Source organism: Moschus berezovskii, chromosome 12, assembly GCF_049115385.1.
Source record: "Moschus berezovskii isolate FMDL1 chromosome 12, NW_MosBer_1.0, whole genome shotgun sequence".
NCBI classification, from domain to species: Eukaryota; Metazoa; Chordata; class Mammalia; order Artiodactyla; family Moschidae; genus Moschus; species Moschus berezovskii.
In genome coordinates this window covers 38,719,501-38,739,309 of record NC_142471.1, presented here as the reverse complement: position 1 = coordinate 38,739,309, position 19,809 = coordinate 38,719,501, and the positions used below count along the sequence as shown (strand labels likewise).

At 38.0% G+C, this 19,809-nt stretch overlaps 1 protein-coding gene and 1 non-coding gene across 7 annotated transcripts in view; one reads left to right on the top strand and one right to left on the bottom strand.

Annotated features, from left to right (window-relative positions):
* Positions 1-19,809, bottom strand: part of NRG3 (neuregulin 3) — a 1,266,499-nt gene that overhangs the window by 156,883 nt on the left and 1,089,807 nt on the right. For 4 of the 6 annotated variants that reach the window (XM_088842474.1, XM_088842475.1, XM_055425322.2 and 1 more), the window contains exon 4: positions 5,736-5,762. In XM_088842474.1, the coding sequence (XP_088698600.1) occupies positions 5,736-5,762 (27 nt within the window). The remainder of the gene's footprint in view (positions 1-5,735; positions 5,763-19,809) is intronic. The other 2 variants (XM_088842477.1, XM_088842478.1) reach the window with 1 other exon arrangement.
* Positions 792-898, top strand: LOC129556089 (U6 spliceosomal RNA). The gene has a single exon (XR_008685922.2). It is a non-coding gene; the product is annotated as a U6 spliceosomal RNA (small nuclear RNA).

Below are 19,809 nucleotides of genomic sequence, written 5' to 3'. Positions count from 1 at the left end.
CCTTGCTACTTCCTCTTATCACCAGGAAGATGTTTCTAAATTTCCTAAGCCCATTTAGTGGCTTTCATTTTTATTTATTTTTTTCTTTCATCGTATTTTGCCTGTGCATTGGTTTTTCTGCCTGTGCATCTTAATAGCACTTGTTATATCACCTCAATTATGTGTAGCTTTCTCTATTTTTAGTTTCGGAGTCTTTGGTCATTAAGGGATGTGGATTATACACCTGCATTTTCCATATCTTATACATTTAGCATATAGTTAGTGTGATAAATGTATGATAATTAACTAGTAATAGAATTCTTGAAGCATATGATTTGCAGTTCTCTGCTCTTGCCTAGAAAATCCCATGGATGGAGGAGCCTGGTAGGCTGCAGTCCGTGGGGTCGCTAAGGGTCGGACATGACTGAGCGACTTCACTTTTCACTTTCACACACTTGGAGAAGGAAATGGCAACCCACTCCAGTGTTCTTGCCTGGAGAATCCCAGGGACGGGGGAGCCTGGTGGGCTTCCGTTTATGGGGTCACACAGAGTCGGACACGACTGAAGTGACTTAGCAGCAGCAGCAGCAGCAGCAGCTATAAATAAGAATTTGTTGAAGTTGATGTGTTCGGGTTTTGAGTTTGATCACTGAGTGCACATCTGCCATGGCCACTAGGAACACAAAGAACTGGGGAAAAGATGTATGAGTAAGATCATGCCACATCTAAAGAATTCAAATGCCACAACCAAAGATCCTACATGCCACAATGAAGATCAAACAGCCCAAGTGCTGCCACTAAGATCTGGTGCAGTGATCGCTTCGGCAGCACATATACTAAAATTTGAATGATACAGAGAAGATTAGCATGGCCTCTGCGCAAGGATGACATGCAAATTCGTGACGCGTTCCATATTAAAAAAAAAAAAAGACCTGGTTCAGCCAAATCCTATTTTTTATTTTTATTTTTTAAGGAGTGTCGCCTTATGATCTATGTTCCAACCCAAGGAAAGATGAAATTTGCATTACCCAAAGCAAGGATGATGAATGGTGAGAACAAAGGTATTCTGGAATTCATTAATACAGAACTGACACTGATTATTTGTAAGGCACACCAATAAACTGACATAATTAAATTTCTAGAGAGTATACCTATATATTTGCTAACCAGCTTAATTTGTACCTAGAGATGCTGTAGTATTAGAATGATATCATCTTCCATGGAACAATTTTACCCATGTGGATTTTATTTTATTTATTTTTTTTTAATTTTTATTTTTTATTTATTTATTTATTTATTTTACATCAGTTAAAAGTATTTTTATTGAAAAAGCACAAATGCAAAGAAATGAACAGAGGAAAATTTATGCGTCGAACCTGGACTGGTCACTTATGATAATATACATGCTACAATTCCATTCTCCCCAATCATCCCACCTTCACCCTCTCCCACAGAGTCCCAAAGACTGTTCTATATGCCTATGTCTCTTTTGCAGTCTCTTATACAGGGTTCAGGTTACCATCTTTCTAAATTCCATATATATGCGTTAATATACAGTATTGATGTTCTTCTGTTTATAATAGCCAGGACATGGAAGCAACCTAGATGTCCATCTGCAGATGAATGGATAAGAAAACTTTGGTACATATACACAATGGAGTATTTTTCAGCCATCAAAAAGAATGCATTTGAATCAGTTTTAATGAGGTGGATGAAATTGGAGCCAATTATACAGAGTGAAGTAACCCATGTGGATTTTAAAATTATGAGTTGAATCTCAAAAATACTTATCCCAAAAGCAGGGCACAGAATATTACACATTCAGTTAGAGGAATGTATGGGGGTGAATAGTGTCTAGAATTAATGAGGTCAGTGAAAACAGTTTATTCATTAAGTCTGTAAACCTATTCACCTTTCAGAATACTCCATTATTTGCCATTATCTATATGCATACGAAGTACTTGCTTTAATTCTTGCCTTTAGCCAACCAGTTCCCTCCAAGGCAAACTCGGTTGCTGGAGTCAGATATTTGCACATTGAGAATCCATTCCCTGTGAGTCTTTTTTTTTTTTAAATTAATTAATTTATTTTAATTGGAGGCTAAATACTTTACAATATTGTGGTGGTTTTTGCCATACATTCACATGAATCAGCCATGGGTGTACACGTGTTCCTCATCCTGAACCCCCTCCCACCTCTCTCCCCATCCCATCCCTCAGGGTCACCCCAGTGCACCAGCCCTGAGCACCCTGTCTTTAAAGTTATGCTTTGGCATCAACTTTTGTAAGCCTCATTATAACACCAGTTAGACTTGAGATTCACATAGATGAATGAGACAATAGCTTCTTATTTTTGCCTACTGGTAACTAAATGATTTTGAATGTTTTAAAACAGACCTCATAATACATATCTTGATTCCACAGCAAATCATTATACTGTAAGGTATCAGTGCCAGTGAAAATCCTCAGGGAAAGCTCAATAGGATAATGACTCATCTGTTTCTTTCAATAACAATAATTATCATTGGTGTAGCAAGTTTAATTTACTATAACCATGGCCACACTGATTGTGGAGTTTAATGCTACGCCAGTCCCACATACCACCAGGCCTTGTTTCCTATGTCTACAGTTGTTCTACTATATAACTTCTGGAGCCTTTCTTCTCTGAGCCAGCAATCATCACCATATGATGGAGAACATTTCTCTACTGATTAGATTAAGTACTTGCTATCCTCAAATGACCGTTGATACTGTCTTCCATGCTGCTATAGCCCATCATCACCAGTAAAAGAGGAAAGTACAAACCACATATCTTTCTCAAAAATTTATACTCTACCACATCACCATATCCACAATTTCCTGTAATTCCTAGTCCATATGACTACAAGCTCTTCATGCCAACAATTTGTTTGAGGGCATACATGGTAACTATTCATTAATTCCATTCAAATTATGCATTCTTTATTGATTTCATTACATACCTATCTTATAGTCTGTGATGTTTCATTTCAATATTACCTTGAATTTCATTGTCCTTATAAACTTTCATCACATCTATCTAGCAAAACCTCAAATCTGCAGAAACTAAGCTATCTGTTTTTTCTGTGATCTAATACTTAGATAATAAAGCACTAACAAGTAATATCATACAACAGGAATATCAGTTTTAATATAAATATGTAATCACTGATTTCTAACTAACTCTCAAAACTTATAAAAAATATAACTATCAATATCTTCCACCAGACACAAAAAAGGTACCAAGAATTCAAAATTTCCAAACCTAATCTAGTAAAAATCTCCCATAAATTTGTTTTTTAGTCTTATTTTTCAGAAAATGGACCCACATTTTATCTAAACATGCAAACTATAAATCTTGTAGTCATCCCTGATAATCACCCTTATCTACATTTCAGCATCAATTCCTTTCAAATACTTGTTGCCATGTTTCCAATATCTATCAATATTTCACATCTTCTATTATCACACTATTCTTTCTTTATTTTTTATTGAAGGAAAATTGCTTTACAGAATTTTGCTGTTTTGTGTCAAACCTCAGCATGAATCAGCCATAGGTATACATATATCCCCTCCCTTTTGAAACTTCCTCCCATCTCCCTCCCCATCCCACCCCTCTAGATTGATACAGAGCCCCTGTTTGAGTTTCCTGAGCCATACAGCAAATTCCCATTGACTATCTATTTTACATACGACAGTGTAAGTTTCCATGTTACTCTCTCCATACATCTCACCCCCTCCTCCCCTCTCCCCATGTCCATAAATCTATTCTCTATGTCTGTTTCTCCACTGCTGCCCTGAAAATAAATTCTTCAGGACCATTTTTCTAGATTCCGTATATATGTGTTAGAATATGGTATTTATCCTTCTCTTTTCTGACTCACTTAACTCTGTATAGTAGGTTCTAGGTGCATCCACCTCTTTAGAACTGAATTCAAACTTCCTTTTTATGGCTGAGTAATATTCCATTCTGTATATATACCACTTCTTTTTTATCCATTCATCCATCGATGGACATCTAGATTGCTTCCTGCTGCTGCTGCTGCTGCTGCTAAGTCACTTCAGTCGTGTCCGACTCTGTGTGACCCCATAGATGGAAGCCCATCAGGCTCCCCCATCCCTGGGATTCTCCAGGCAAGAACACTGGAGTGGGTTGCCATTTCCTTCTCCAACGTGTGAAAGTGAAAAGGGAAAGTGAAGTCGCTCAGTCATGTCTGACTCGTAGCGACCCCATGGACTGCAGCCTACCAGGCTCCTCCGTCCATGGGATTTTCTAGGCAAGAGTACTGGAGTGGCTTGCCATTGCCTTCTCCGAGATTGCTTCCATGTTCTAGCTATTGTAAATAGTGCTGCAATGAACAATGGGACACACGTGTCTCTTTCAATTTTGGTTTCCTCACGGTATATGCTTAGGAGTAGAATTGCTAGGTCATATGGTGGTTTTATTCCTAGTTTTTAAAGGAATCTTCATACTGTCTTTCATAGTGGCTGTATCAGTTTACATTCCCATCAACAGTGCAAGAGCATTCCCTTTTCTCCACACCCTTTCCAGCATTTATTGTTTGTAGACTTTTTGATGAGGGCCATTCAGACCGGATATTATCACACTATTCTGAACTAATGTTGTTTTGCCTCAAATAGGTCTTAGAAATCCTAAATTTTATATTTATCAGTTTTATTCCCTAATTATCATCTGAAAATTTTATAGACTGTCAGTTCCAGCAAATCAAACTTTATCACCCATTTTTACTCATTATATTATCTGTAGCATTTTGAATTTTTCTTTGCTTAGAGTGAGCAAATGATACATGTTTGCTGAATTAATGGATGAATGGATACATGAATACAAGGAAATTTACAGTTATTATCACAATAAACATAAATGTATGAAGCAAGCATTCATATCTATATTATACAAGAGAAAAACCTAAAGTTCAACAAAAGCCAATCAAGGAGAAACTATAAATTTGGATTCAAATTTGGATCTTCAATTTCACTAACTTTAACCCCTAGGTATCTTTCCATTCTAGTACCATGATGCCTATCAGCCCTCTGGAATGTGTTTTTAAATAATTTTATTATAATATATCCTCAGAAAATTATGTTCAATTCTTAATGTAATTATCTATGAGGACAGAAAATAATTACTGTGGGAGGTATTCTAATCTTTTTAAAAACACACCATAGACTACAAATACTTTCAAAATAATTATTTTAACTTTGTAAATGAAAACATTAATAGAACCCATACTCCAGAATTAAGATTGACCAAAATGTATCCAAATTATTCACCATGCCAAAGGGAAAAAAAAGAGCAGAAAGTAACAAAAACTGATATTTTTAAACCATCACCATTATTGTCTACCATTTATTGAGCGTATGTCATTTTACAGACATTGTGTTAAGCAATATATGTGTGTAATAAAATAGAAACTAGTATACCCCTATTTAAAGATAAGAAAATTGAGAATTAAGAAAGCAAACAAAGCCAGAAGCCAAATTCAACTTCTGTCAGGTTTCAAAGCAGCACTTAACATTAAATTGCTTTCTCAATAAGTAGTTAAGTCATTCATTTTGAGCCACTACTTAGTGAAAAATTGACAAAAACTTTTTTTTTTACTACTAATAGCATCTGATAGTGAGGCATTTCAATTATAATCAGATGAGGAAGAAGAACACTATACACATTATCGAACTTAGCTTTTCTGGATATATAAGGAGAAAATTGTTTAGTCTTACCCATGAATTCAATCCCCAAGTGGTCTGCTACACCAAAGTCAGCACATAAGGAAGGAAAACAGAAAATGAGAAAAAGGTTAGAGAAAATTCCACACAGAAATCAATGTTTATCAGATTAACCTTTCAAGGCAAAGACTGTGTCTCAGTTATAACAATGTTTGCTTGCAAAAGATAATTTACACTTTGTCCACAATTGGGGTGCTTTCAACACTGATTGGTATTTCCTAACAGTCTGGAATTGAGATAGAATAATATTAGTGACTATGCTATTATTCCCTGGTGTTTCAGTGGTAAAGAATCCTCCTGTTAATGTATGAGACATGGGTTCTATCCCTGGGTCACGAGGATATCCTGGAGGAGGAAATGGCAACCTACTTCAGTATTCTTGCCTGGGAAATCCCATGGACAGAGGAGCATTGTGGGCTACAGTTCATGGTATTGCAAAAGAGTCAGACATAACATAGGAACTAAACAAAAACAACATGCTAAGTATAAATTTAGCCCATAAAAAAGGAAAGAAAGGAAGACGGGAAGTGAGGGAGAAAAGGCAGAGAGCAGGAAACGAAGAAGAAAGTGAAAAAAAAAACCAACTATTCATACAAAGCATATCTGGAGCTAAAGTTACTTATGGAGTTCATGATATTTTATGTAGAATAACACTCTTTTAACATTAAACTAATTTGAACATCTATGTTAATAATAAGTAGTAAAGAACATCCAGAAAGAATGAAGGGATGGAGCCAAAGCAATAACAACACCCAGTTGTGGATGTGACTAGTGACGGAAGCAAGATCCGATGCTGTAAAGAGCAATACTGCATAGGAACCTGGAATGTTAGGTCCATGAATCAAGGTAAATTGGAAGTGGTCAAACAGGAGACGCCAAGAGTGAATGTCAACATTCTAGGAGTCAGCGAACTAAAATGGACTGGAAAGGGTGAATTTAACTCAGATGACCATTATATCTACTATTGTGGACAGAAATCCCTTAGAAGAAATAGAGTAGCCATCATAGTCAACAAAAGAGTCTGAAATGCAGTATTCAGATGCAATCTCAAAAACGACAGAATCTCTGTTCATTTCCAAGGCAAACCATTCAATATCACGGTAATCCAAGTCTATGCCCCGACCAGTAACGCTGAAGAAGCTGAAGTTGAATGGTTCTATGAAGATCTACAAGACCTTCTAAAACTAACATCCAAGAAAGACATTCTTTTCATTAAAGGGGACTGGAATGCAAAAGTAGGAAGACAAGAAACACCTGTAGTAGCAGGCACATTTGGCCTTGGAGTAAAGAATGAAGCAGGGCAAAGGCTAATAGAGTTTTGCCAAGAGAACTCATTGATCATAGCAAACACCCTCTTCCAACAACACAAGAGAAGACTCTACACATGGACATCACCAGAGGGCCAACCGAAATCAGATTGATTATATTCTTTGCAGCCAAAGATGGAGAAGCTCTCTACAGTCAGGAAAAACAAGACCGGGAGGTGACTGTGGCTCAGATCATGAACTCCTTATTGCCAATTCAGACTTAAATTGAAGAAAGTGCAGAAAACCACTAGAGCACCAGGTATGACCTAAATCAAATCCCATACAGTGGAAGTGAGAAATAGATTTAAGTTATTAGATCTGATAGATAGAGTGCCTGATGAACTATGGACAGAGGTTCGTGACATCATACAGGAGACGGGGATCAAAACCATTCCCAAGAAAAAGAAATGCAAAAAGGCAAGATGGCTGTCTGAAGAGGCCTTACAAATAGCTGTGAGAAGAAGAGAAGTGAAAAGCAAAGGAGAAAAGGAAAGATATAAGCATATGAATGCAGAGTTCCAAAGAATAGCAAGGAGAGATAAGAAAACCTACCTCAGTGATCAATGCAAAGAAATAGAGGAAAACAATAGAATGGGAAAGGCTAGAGATCTCTTCAAGAAAATGAGAGATACCAAAATAACATTTCATGCAAAAATGGGCTCGATAAAGGACAGAAATGGTATGGACCTAACAGAAGCAGAAGATCTTAAGAGGTGGCAAGAATACACAGAAGACTGTACAAAAAAGATCTTCACAACCCAGATAATCACAACGGTATGATCATTCACCTAGAGCCAGACATCCTGGAATGTGAAGTCAAGTGGGCCTCAGAAAGCATCACTATAAACAAAGCTAGTTCAGCTCAATTCAGTTCAGTCGCTCAGTCGTGACCGTCGCTTTGCGACCCCATGAATCACAGCACGCCAGGCCTCCCTGTCCATCACCACCTCCCGGAGTTCACTTAAACTCATGTACATCGAGTCAGTGATGCCATCCAGCCATCTCATTCTCTGTCGTCCCCTTCTCCTCCCATCCCCAATCCTCCCCAGCATCAGAGTCTTTTCCAGTGAGTCAACTCATCGCATGAGGTGGCCAAAGTATTGGAGTTTCAGGTTTAGCATCAGTCCTTCCAATGAACACCCAGGATCGATCTCCTTCAGCAACAAAGCTAGTGGAGATGATGAAATACCAGTTGAGCTATTTCAAATCCTAAAAGATGATGCTGTGAAAGTGCTACATTCAATATGCCAGCGAATATGAAAACTCAGCAGTGGCCACAGGACTGGAAAAGGTCAGTTTTCATTCCAATCCCAAAGAAAGGCAATGCCATAGAATGCTCAAACTACTGCACAATTGCATTCATCTCACATGCTTATAAAGTAATGCTTAAAATTCTCCAAGCCAGGCTTCAGCAATACATGAACCATGAACTTCCAAATGTTCAAGCTGGTTTTAGAAAAGGCAGAGAAACCAGAGATCAAATTGACAACATCTGCTGGATTATCGAATAAGCAAGAGAGTTCCAGAAAAACATCTATTTCTGCTTTATTGACTATGCCAAAGCCTTTGACTGTGTGGATCACAATAAACTGTGGAAAATTCTGAAAGAGATGGGCATATCAGACCCCCTGACCTGCCTCTTGAGAAACCTGTATGCAGGTCAGGGAGCAACAGTTAGAACCGGACATGGAAAAACAGACTGGTACCAAACAGGAAAAGGAGTTGTCAAGGCTATATATTGTCACCCTGTTTATTTAACTTATATGCAGAGTACATCATGGGAAATGCTTGGCTGGAAGAAGCACAAGCTGGAATCAAGATTGCTGGGAGAAATATCAATAACCTCAGATATGCAGATGACACCACCCTTACGGCAGAAAGTGAAGAAGAACTAAAGAGCCTCTTGATGAAAGTGAAAGAGCAGAGTGAAAAGGTTGGCTTAAAGCTCAACATTCAGAAAACAAAGATCATGGCATCTGGTCCCATCACTTGATGGCAAAAGATGGGGAAACAACGGAAACAGTGTCAGACTATTTTTTTTTGGCTCCAAAATCACTGGAGATGGTGAGTTCAGCCATGAATTTAAAAGATGCTTACTCCTTGGAAGGAAAGTTATGACCAACCTAGAAAGCATATTAAAAAGCAGAGATATTACTTTGCCAACAAAGGTCTGTCTAGTCAAGGCTATGGTTTTTCCAGTAGTCATGTATGGATGTGAGAGTTGGACTATAAAGAAAGCGGAGCGCCGAAGAATTGATGCTTTTGAACTGTGGTGCTTGAGAAGACTCTTGAGAGTCCTTTGGACTGCAAGGAGATCCAACCAGTCCATTCTAAAGGAGATCAATCCTGGGTGTTTATTGGAAGGACTGATGCCAAAGCTGAAACTCCAATACTTTGGCCACCTCATGCGACGAGTTGACTCACTGGAAAAGACTCTGATGCTGGGAAAGATTGGGGGCTGGAGGAGAAGGGGACAACAGAGTGAGATGCCTAGATGGCATCACTGACTCGATGGATATGAGTTTGAGTGAATTCTGGGAGTTGGTGATGGACAGGGAGGCCTGGCGTGCTGTGATTCATGGGGTCGCAAAGAGTCAGACACGACTGAGTGACTGAACTGAACTGATCTGAATATTTCAATGCCTTTCTTTTGCCAATGACTCATTTTAAAATTCTATTGTGGTAGAATATACATTAAATCTGTTATTTTGACATATTTTAAGGGTATTCAGTGGTATTAATTACATTCACAATGTGGTTTAACCATGACCAATCGATTTCCAAAACTTTTCCATTGTTTCAAAAGGTAACTCTACCCATCAGGCAATATTTTCCAATTTTCTCCTCCTCCTTTGCCCTGTTAACCTCTGAGGCACTTTGCATAGCTGTTAATCTGCCTATACAGAGTTTATTTTTTTTAGTGACTAAGAGCTATTTTAATTGAGAAATATCTCATATAAAGAACTACTGTAATGATTTTTAAGAAGTAGATACATTTCTTCCTTTCCATGGGATTTTTTTTTTACCTGCTTAACATAATTTACGATAGATACCTAGCATACTTTTATAAAAATACAGGATTTTTACTTGCAAGTAATTCACAAATCAGTGGGAACCTACAGAGAAAAAGCTCTGGAAATTCTCTGTGATACTGTTATCATGGAAAACCAGAAACTCTGCACAAGATCAAGTGGCCAAGGACCCATAAGCTTGCTCCCTTGGAAAGAGAATGTGCTTTGTGGAAGAATAGAGATTGTAGAAAAAGTGGCTGGACCACATTTGGGTTCTTGTGTGAATAAAATCTTCATGATTATGTGCACTTAGGACACTAGAGAGAGACTAGAATTGTGGTATTTTAAAGTAGGGATATGGATGAAATAACTTATCATGAGAATAAAAGTAAAAAAAAACAAAAAACAAACTTCTGCCTACAACCAGAACAGCTATTAGCTCTAGCCTGATTGAACAGCTACTTTCCAGTAGAATTTACAAGATAGATAACCAGCAAGGACCTACTGTATACCAAAGGGAACTCTGCTCAATATTCTGTGATAACCTATATAAGAAAAGAATCTGAAAAATTATATATATATATATATATATATGTATAAATGAGTCACTTTGCTATATTCCTAAAACTAACACAATATTATAAGTCAACTATACTCTGATAAAATTAAAACAATAAATAAAATAAAATTGATGTGGTACAATAGACTATAACTCAACCATAAAAAAGAATAATGCCATTTGCAATAACATGGATGGACCTAGAGATTATCATACTAAGTAAAGAAAATCAGAAAGAGAAAGAATACTGTATGAAATCACTGTATGATATCACTGGAACCTAAAATATGCCACAAATGAACTTATTTATGAAACAAAAACAGACACACAGGCATAGAAAATAAATTTATGGTTACCAAAGAGGAAAAGGGAAGGATAAAGTAGGGATTTTGTATTATCAGATACAACCTTCTGTACATACAGTAGATAAACAACAAGACCTTACTGTATAGCACAGGGAACTATATATTCAATGTTCTATAGTAAACTACCATCTGAGCCACCCAGGGATCCTATAATAAACTATAATGGAAAGCATATGAAAAAGAACATGCATATATATCCATAACTGAATCACTTTGCTATATATCAGAAATTAACACAACATGGTAAATCAACTATAGTTCAATTAAACAAACAAACAAACAAAAACTTTCCAGTAGAACTAGATGGCTCAGAAATGGCTGGCTATGATCTGTTTTGCTGGCAAGTATAACTAATGGTCACTCTTCGTTCTTCCCATAACCTTGGCTGTTCCATCTCTGTATGTGACAGCGGATATGGGGATTCAAGTTTTGTGAGTCTAGAAATTGCAGTAAGAAATGAGTATCACGTTTGATAAGTTTGAGAACAATCTAGATAATTTAAATCAGAATGAATTCATAACCAGTAAAAGGAACAGAAAAAAGAATTTTTAAATTATTCAAACACTAAACAGTGTAAGTAGACGTCTTCAGAAAATCTGTCTACTTTTAATATAGCAGAACTGTTACATCTAATTATTAGAGTTGTAATTCTCAGAAATACGGTCAAGCAAGGTAAAAACATATTCTTCAATTTTATAGAGTAATAGTTTACTTTTCTATAATCAATTCAGTTCAGTTGCTCAGTCATGTCTGATTCTTTGCAAACCCATGGACTGCAGCACGCCAGACTTCCCTGTCCATCTCCAACTCCCGGAGTTTACTCAAACTCATGTCCATTGAATCGGTGATGCCATCCAATTATCTCATCCTCTGGCGTCCCCTTCTCCTCCTGCCTTCAATCTTTCCTCACATCAGGGTCTTCTAATGAGTCAGTTCTTCCCATCAGATGGACAAAGTATTGGAGTTTCAGCTTCAACATCAGTCCTTCCAATGAATATTCAGGACTGATTTCCTTTAGGATGGACTAGTTGGATCTCCTTGCAGACCAAGGGACTCTCAAGAACCTTTTCCAACACACAGTTCAAAAGCATCAATTCTTCAGTGCTCAGCTTTCTTTATAGTCCAACTCTCACATCCATACATGACTTCTGGGAAAGCCATAGCCTTGACTAGATGGACCTTTGTTGGCAAAGTAATGTCTCTGCTTTTTAATATGCTGTCTAGTTTGGTCATAATTTTTCTTCCAAGGAGCATGTGTCTTTTAATTTCATGGCTGCAGTCACCATCTGCAGTGATTTTTGGAGCCCCCAAAATAAAGTTTGTCACAGTTTCCACTGTTTTCCAAGAAGTGATGGGACCAGATGCCATGATCTTAGTTTTCTGAATGTTGAGCTTTAAGTCAACTTCTTCACTCTCTTCTTTCACTTTCATCAAGAGGGTCTTTAGTTCTTCTTCACTTTCTGCCATAAGGGTAGTGTCATCTGCATATCTGACTGAGGTTATTGATATTTCTCTCAGCAATCTTGATTCCAGCTTGTGCTTCTTCCAGCCCAGTGTTCCTCATGATGTACTCTGCATATAAGTTAAATAAGCAGGGTGACAACATACAGCCTTGACGTACTCCTTTCCTGATTTGGAGCTGGTCTGTTGGTCCATGTCCAATTTTAACAGTTGTTTCCTTACTTGCATACAGATTTCTCAAGAGGCAGGTCAGGTGATCTGGTATTCCCATCTCTTTAAGAATTTTCCACAGTTTGTTGTGATCTACACAGTCAAAGGCTTTGGCATAGTCAATAAATAATAATATTCATGAAAACTGACACTATGGAAATATAAAAATAAAAAGTTACATCTTATTTAAAATTTCCCTTTTTCTCTCTCACCACACACATTTCCATTCTTTTATTAAAATGCTAAACACTGATTATTATTGCAGCAATTAATTTTGACAGTTAAGACATACACAGAACATAAACCACCATATTTCTCATAACCCTTCACTGGCTAATTCTTAAAGCAATACACTTTCCTGGGGATACGCAGGCCATTTTGGCCTGCACAAAAACATCAAAAGGAATGTGATGAACATAAATCAGTTAATAATTCATCTATTCATTTAACAATCCCTGTGCCAAGAATTGTGCAGACAGTGGGATGAAAAAGGAGGCACGTAGCTTAAGCAAAAAAAAAAAAAAAAAGGTTTGATCTTCCCTATGCCATGCATTAAAATGTACAATTCCCATCATTTTTACAGTTTGATGAACTTGTCTATGTAAAAACTGAAGTTCATTTGGAATATTGCACTGTTAGATTATATAATAGTGGCTAAGTTCTTGCCATTTACTATGTGCCAAGAACTGCTTTAAGTATTAACTCACAGAAACTAAGATTGTCATGATGCTCATTTTAAACACAAGGCACAGAGGCACACAAAGGTGAACAAACGTTCCCAAAACCACACGGTCAGTAAGTAGCGGAAACACAACTGAGCCTAAGCTGCTTGACTTTCAGCCACAAGTCATTTTCAGAGTTTACTTATACACTCCCTATGAAGAAAAAACTAATTTTTACAAACTCATCAGGTAATAAGATGTTCAGGGAGGAGTTATTTAATCCACTTAAGAGAACAAATTGCTTTCAAGTGTCCTTAGGCACTGCAGAAGCACCACTTAGTTACTTGCTCACCCCTAGTTTATTGATAAAGTGCCCAATATCAGTGAGGTAGAGGGGAAGTCCCTCTCTCCAAGGAACCAAATGGGTGAATCATTAACATCTTTTCATTGGTTCCCAGGGAGTTTTCTTCATAATGAGACTGGCCTAGTTGAAGTTATTTGATTGTACATATAGCAAGGGATATAGGGAGTTGTGTCTAAATATGTTCCAGACATCAAACCAAATAATCTTCACATTGGCAGCATACTTAACAAATGCCAGCAGCTCTGCTGAGACCTGCCTGAAACATGCTTAAGATGTGAGGGCTATATGTAAACTTATAGCTGATTCAACAACTTATAGTTGCTGTATAGCAGAAACCCATACAACACTGTAAAGCAATTATCCTCCCATTAAAAAAAATATTTGAGGGCTAGGGAAGTAACCAGGGAGACAAACAATCTGCTACAAAGTCAAAAGCTCCAGAAAATTCAGGGCCCACATGTTTTCAATGTGTCCATGATTCCTTTTGTGTGAGCAACTCAAAGCTTCTGATTTGTATGTTGACAGACAGACAATTGGGTGCTACCAACGGTTCCATCCATCTGGGCAGAATGAAGAAAAGCAAATAAAAACAACCCTTGACTTGATTCCAGTCTGAGGGCAAGATGAGACAAGTTGTTGTGCAACCTGTTATGAGAAAGCCCAACAATACAGCACCAGGACGATGCAACATCACTATAGGTTTCAGCACGACTCCTATATTAAAAGCAATGGAACAAGACAATTCGATCATAGAGTAGTTCTGAATGGGACAACTTAAGCCCTTGTTCCATGGGATGTACAAAAACATGTTACATGAAAATACTATGTTTTAAAAAGTTAGAATACTGGCTTAAAGTTCAAAAGGCTTCTCCACTGCAGGGAACCCTAAAGGCCTTCATATGTGTGCTGAGAGTGCCCTGGTGGTGGCTCAGGAGGCAGCATTTCCTAACTTGATATAAACAACCTCCTTGGTGTGAAGTACTCCGTGTAGTGATCAATGATGGTACCCTTTCTGGGAAATAAGCGTCATATAAACGTGGAAGAAATTAACCACTCAACTACAAAACACATCAGTTATAAATGATTTATCTTAATCACTGAACTGAAATCTGTCACTGTATAGATTCCACATTCAGATCCATGTCAAGTGACTTTTCAACGGTGACACTTTAGGATGAGGTAGTCTATCTCAACTAAGAAGACCACATTGCATTTATGAAGATACTAAGCTGGGTCTTGAATGTTTGCTGACCCTTGACATCAGAACTGACCGTTCTCATACTGACTGACCATTCAGTATTTTCAAGAATTGCTGTAAAGAAATGTAACTGTCTCATGCTTCAACAGTGGGTCCTTGTATTCTGCTTACTCTCAGAGAAGATCATGGACAGGGTGATGAGATGTCACAAGTCAAGGCATTGTCATGTATGTTCCAGTTTATTATAATAAGACAGACAAACTAGGAAAGGCTGGAATAGACGCTAAGGTTTCTGATTAGGAGGGCAAGGACTTGAGGGTGGACCTGTCTGTGACAGCTGTGGGAAGTTACAGTCAAGAAGAAACCCAAGGGATTCACTGAATCCCTTTCAAAAAAATTAAGTGGTCATAGGTTGGAGGAATAAAGCTCACCACAGACTCCCAGAGCGTATAACCATTCATTAGGGGGAAGTGACACTTGGCAGTCACTACGAGGACCTGACAACTGGGAGCAAAGAACAGCCAGACCTGGATCTCTCAGACGCTGGATCCCACAACAGAGGAAAAAGAGCTGGCAAAAGTGTGAGCTCATTCCTGCAGAGTGAGATAGGAAAGGCCTTTTCCAGCCCCTGCATTTCATTCCACCATGTTGTCCAAAAAGGAGGACAGAATTGGATTATCTTTTTTTTTAGCTACTTAGTGCAAGAGTTTCGGAGAAGGCAATGGCAGCCCACTCCAGTACTCTTGCCTGGAAAATCCCATGGATGGAGGAGCCTGGTAGGCTGCAGTCCATGGGTTCAACTAAGAGTCAGACATGACTGAGTGACTTCACTTTCACTTTTTACTTTCATGCATTGGAGAAGGAAATGGCAACCCACTCCAGTGTTCTTGCCTGGAGAATCCCAGGGACAGGGGAGCCTGGTGGGCTGCCGTCTATGGGGTCACACAGAGTCGGACACGACTGAAGTGACTTAGCAGCAGCAGCAGCAGTGCAAGAGTTTGGATATGAATGCAGGTTAGAATTGAACCTGCATACTCCCTCCATTATATCATGCTACCCTCTTAAACACTTAATTTTATTTTTATCAGCCCACATATATACTTGATCTTAAAATTTCTACATGTTCATAAATAAAACTTGAACAGCAAAATAATCATAGTAGTAAAAAGAAAATGTTTATTACATTTGAATAGTAATTTCTGTTAAATTTTTATTCGAGTTCTTTTGAGTCTTCTCTCCCTACATGTAAAATGAGTTTAAAGTCAGTCTTACACAAAATCACCTTGCATCATGGGCCTAAATCAGATGACGCTCTTTGGCCATTTCAGCTTTATAATCCCAATCCCCCTCTATCACATCAGAACTTCAGAACTGACAGCTTTTTCTCTGTTGAGTGTAAGTCCTGACATAATTACTGTGACCAGCCTCACACCAGACAGGTCATCAATCATGAAGCAAAATCGCTTTTCTAGAAAAGCGCACAGCCCCATTCTTTCTTCCATGGGCCTTGTAATGAAGCATGACCTCTTCATTTTTCTTCTCAAAAGCTCTGTTATGGATTCCTCTTGAACGGAGACACTTCTATTTCACCTTTCCCTATCATCCTGTAAGTAAAATATATTCATTTCTATCAAAGGAAGAGAAGGAAGCAGCCATGGAGACTGCCATGTGTTCATGCAGTGCAAACTAAGATGGGCACTTTGCTCTTAAAATCAAATCATAAAATCATGTAATAAAATCATATCAAATCAGAGTTACAACTGAGGTTTATGAGTGACTCTGTTTAGGATATCTGTTCCTCAAAGATGAATCTTACCTAAAATATTGTAGAATTTTACAGTGAAAGCATCTTGTAGCATTAGGATTAACACTGATTTCATGTTCACAATGACTGATTGGAGGATTAAACAAGAATTACCATTGTATAGAAGAATTCTTCATTCAAAAAATACTGCTAATTTGGTTATATAATTGATGACAATAAATTTGTGCATGTGAGTGCACTAGGAGTTCTTGTTCCTGAAATTTCCCATTTTCCATAGTTTATCAACTTTTCAACCTCTCATATTTTCTCACTGGGCACTTCCGTACACATTATTTCATGTAAAGTAGACTGTAAAGTGGTGCTCCTGACTTCCACTTAATAGCCAAAATAAATAAGCTTCCTTGAAAAACTAAAGGCCATATTTATAGATGCCTATATTCTGAGGGTAGAAAACTATTTCAAATTCCAGGAGTGAATGGTCATTATTTCTCCTGCTCACTGATTTATCACTCCAGCCTATCAAAGTCTGACATTTTTTTGATGCTCAATAAATATTTATTGAGTGGAGGAAAAGCTATCTGAGTCAGCCCCTTTGCCCACTGAATGTGATAGTCTGAATTCTTACAGAGCATATCCAGTCTGTTTTCTGTCACCTCGTTTTTGAGGATTTCAAGGAATATGACACTTATTGGTGTAACTTTTGATACTGAAAAACAATATTCTTAAATGGTTCTAGAACACTCCTCCATATGAAAGTATTACATTTAAATATTTCTTACATGAGTGTACAATTCTAGAGTCCAAAACATAGCAAATTATTATCTGAAAGGGTCCAGCACATGCATATATTTGTCACATAATTTTTGTCAGTAATTTAGGATTCTTGTGAACAAGTGTTTAATTATCAGAAAAAAGTATTCAATTTTCCATGGTAATATTATTATAAATGCTACTTAAGGATTTACTCCTTAGTAATGTCAAATCGTATCCAAGGCAAACCATTCAATATTACAGTAATCCAGGCCTATACCTCAACCAGTAACGCTGAAGAAGCCGAAGTTGAATGGTTCTATGAAGACCTACAAGACCTTTTAGAACTAACACCCAAAAAAGATGTCCTTTTCATCATAAGGGACTGGAATGCAAAAGTAGGAAGTCAAGAAACACCTGGAATAACAGGCAAATTTGGCCTTGGAGCATGGAATGAAGCTGGGCAAAGGCTAATAGAGCTTTCTCAAGAGAACGCACTGGTCATAGCAAACACCCTCTTCCGACAACACAAGAGAAGACTCTATACATGGACATCACCAGATGGTCAACACCGAAATCAGATTGATTATATTCTTTGCAGCCAATGATGGAGAAGCTGTATATAGTTAGCAAAAACAAGACCAGGAGCTGACTATGGCTCAGATCATGAACTCCTTATTGCCAAATTCAGACTTAAATTGAAAAAAGTAGGGAAAACCACTAGACCATTCAGAAATGACCTCAATCAAATCCCTTATGATTATACAGTGGAAGTGAGAAATAAATTTAGGGGACTAGATCTGATAGATAAAGTGCCTGATGAACTCTGGATGGAGGTTCGTGACATTGTACAGGAGACAGGGAGCAAGACCATCCCAATGGAAAAGAAATGCAAAAAAGCAAAATGACTGTCTGAGGAGGCCTTACAAATAGCTGTGAAAAGAAGAGAAGTGAAAAGCAAAGGAGAAAAGGAAAGATAAAAGCATCTGAATGCAGAGTTCCAAAGAATAGCAAGGAGAGATAAGAAAGCCTTCCTCAGTGATCAATGCAAAGAAATAGAGGAAAACAACAGAATAGGAAAAACAAGAGATCTCTTCAAGAAAATTAGAGATTCCAAGGGAACATTTCATGCAAAGATGGGCTCGATAAAGGACAGAAATGGTATGGACCTAACAGAAGCAGAAGATATTAAGAAGAGGTGGCAAGAATACACAGAAGAACTGTACAAATAAGATCTTCACGACCAAGATAGTCACGATAACGTGATCACTGACCTAGAGCCAGACATCTTGGAATGTGGAGTCAAGTGGGCCTTAGAAAGCATCACTATGAACAAAGCTACTGGAGGTGATGGAATTCCAGTTGAGCTATTTCAAATCTTGAAAGATGATGCTGTGAAAGTGCTGCACTCAAATGCCAGCAGATTTGGAAAACTCAGCAGTGGCCAAGGACTGGAAAAGGTGAGTCTTCATTCCAATCCCAAAGAAAGGCAATGCCAAAGAATGCTCAAACTACCGCACAATTGCACTCATCTCACACGCTAGTAAAGTCATGCTCAAAATTCTCCAATATGTGAACCGTGAACTTCCAGATGTTCAAGCAGGATTTAGAAAAGGCAGAGGCACCAGAGATCAAATTGCCAACATCCGCTGGATCATGGAGAAAGCAAGAGAGTTCCAGAAAAACATCTACTTCTGCTTCATTGACTATGCCAAAGCCTTTGACTGTTTGGATCACAATAAACTGTTGAACATTCTGAAATTGATGGGAATACTAGACCACCTGACCTGCCTCTTGAGAAACCTGTATGCAGGTCAGGAAGCAACAGTCAGAACTGTACATGGAACAGACTGGTTCCAAATAGGAAAAGGAGTACGTCAAGGCTGTATATTGTCACCTTGCTTATTTAACTTCTATGCAGAGTACATTATGAGGAACGCTGGGCTGGAAGAAGCACAAGCTGGAATCAAGTTTGCTGGGAGAAATATCAATAACCTCAGATATGCAGATGACACCACCCTTATGGCAGAAAGTGAAGAGGAACTCACAAGCCTCTTGAGGAAAGTGAAAGAGGAGAGTGAAAAGGTTGGCTTGAAGCTCAACATTCAGAAAACAAAGATCATGGCATCTGGTCCCATCACTTCATGGGAAATAGATGGGGAAACAGTGGAAACAGTGTTAAGACTTTATTTTTTTGGGCTCCAAAATCACTGCAGATGCTGATTGCAGCCATGAAAATAAAAGACGCTTACTCCTTGGAAGGGAAGTTATGACCAACCTTGATAGTATATTAAAAAGCAGAGACATTACTTTTACAACAAAGGTCCGTCTAGTCAAGGCTATGTTTTATCCCGTGGTCATGTATGGATGTGAGAGTTGGACTGTGAAGAAAGCTGATCGCCGAAGAATTGATGCT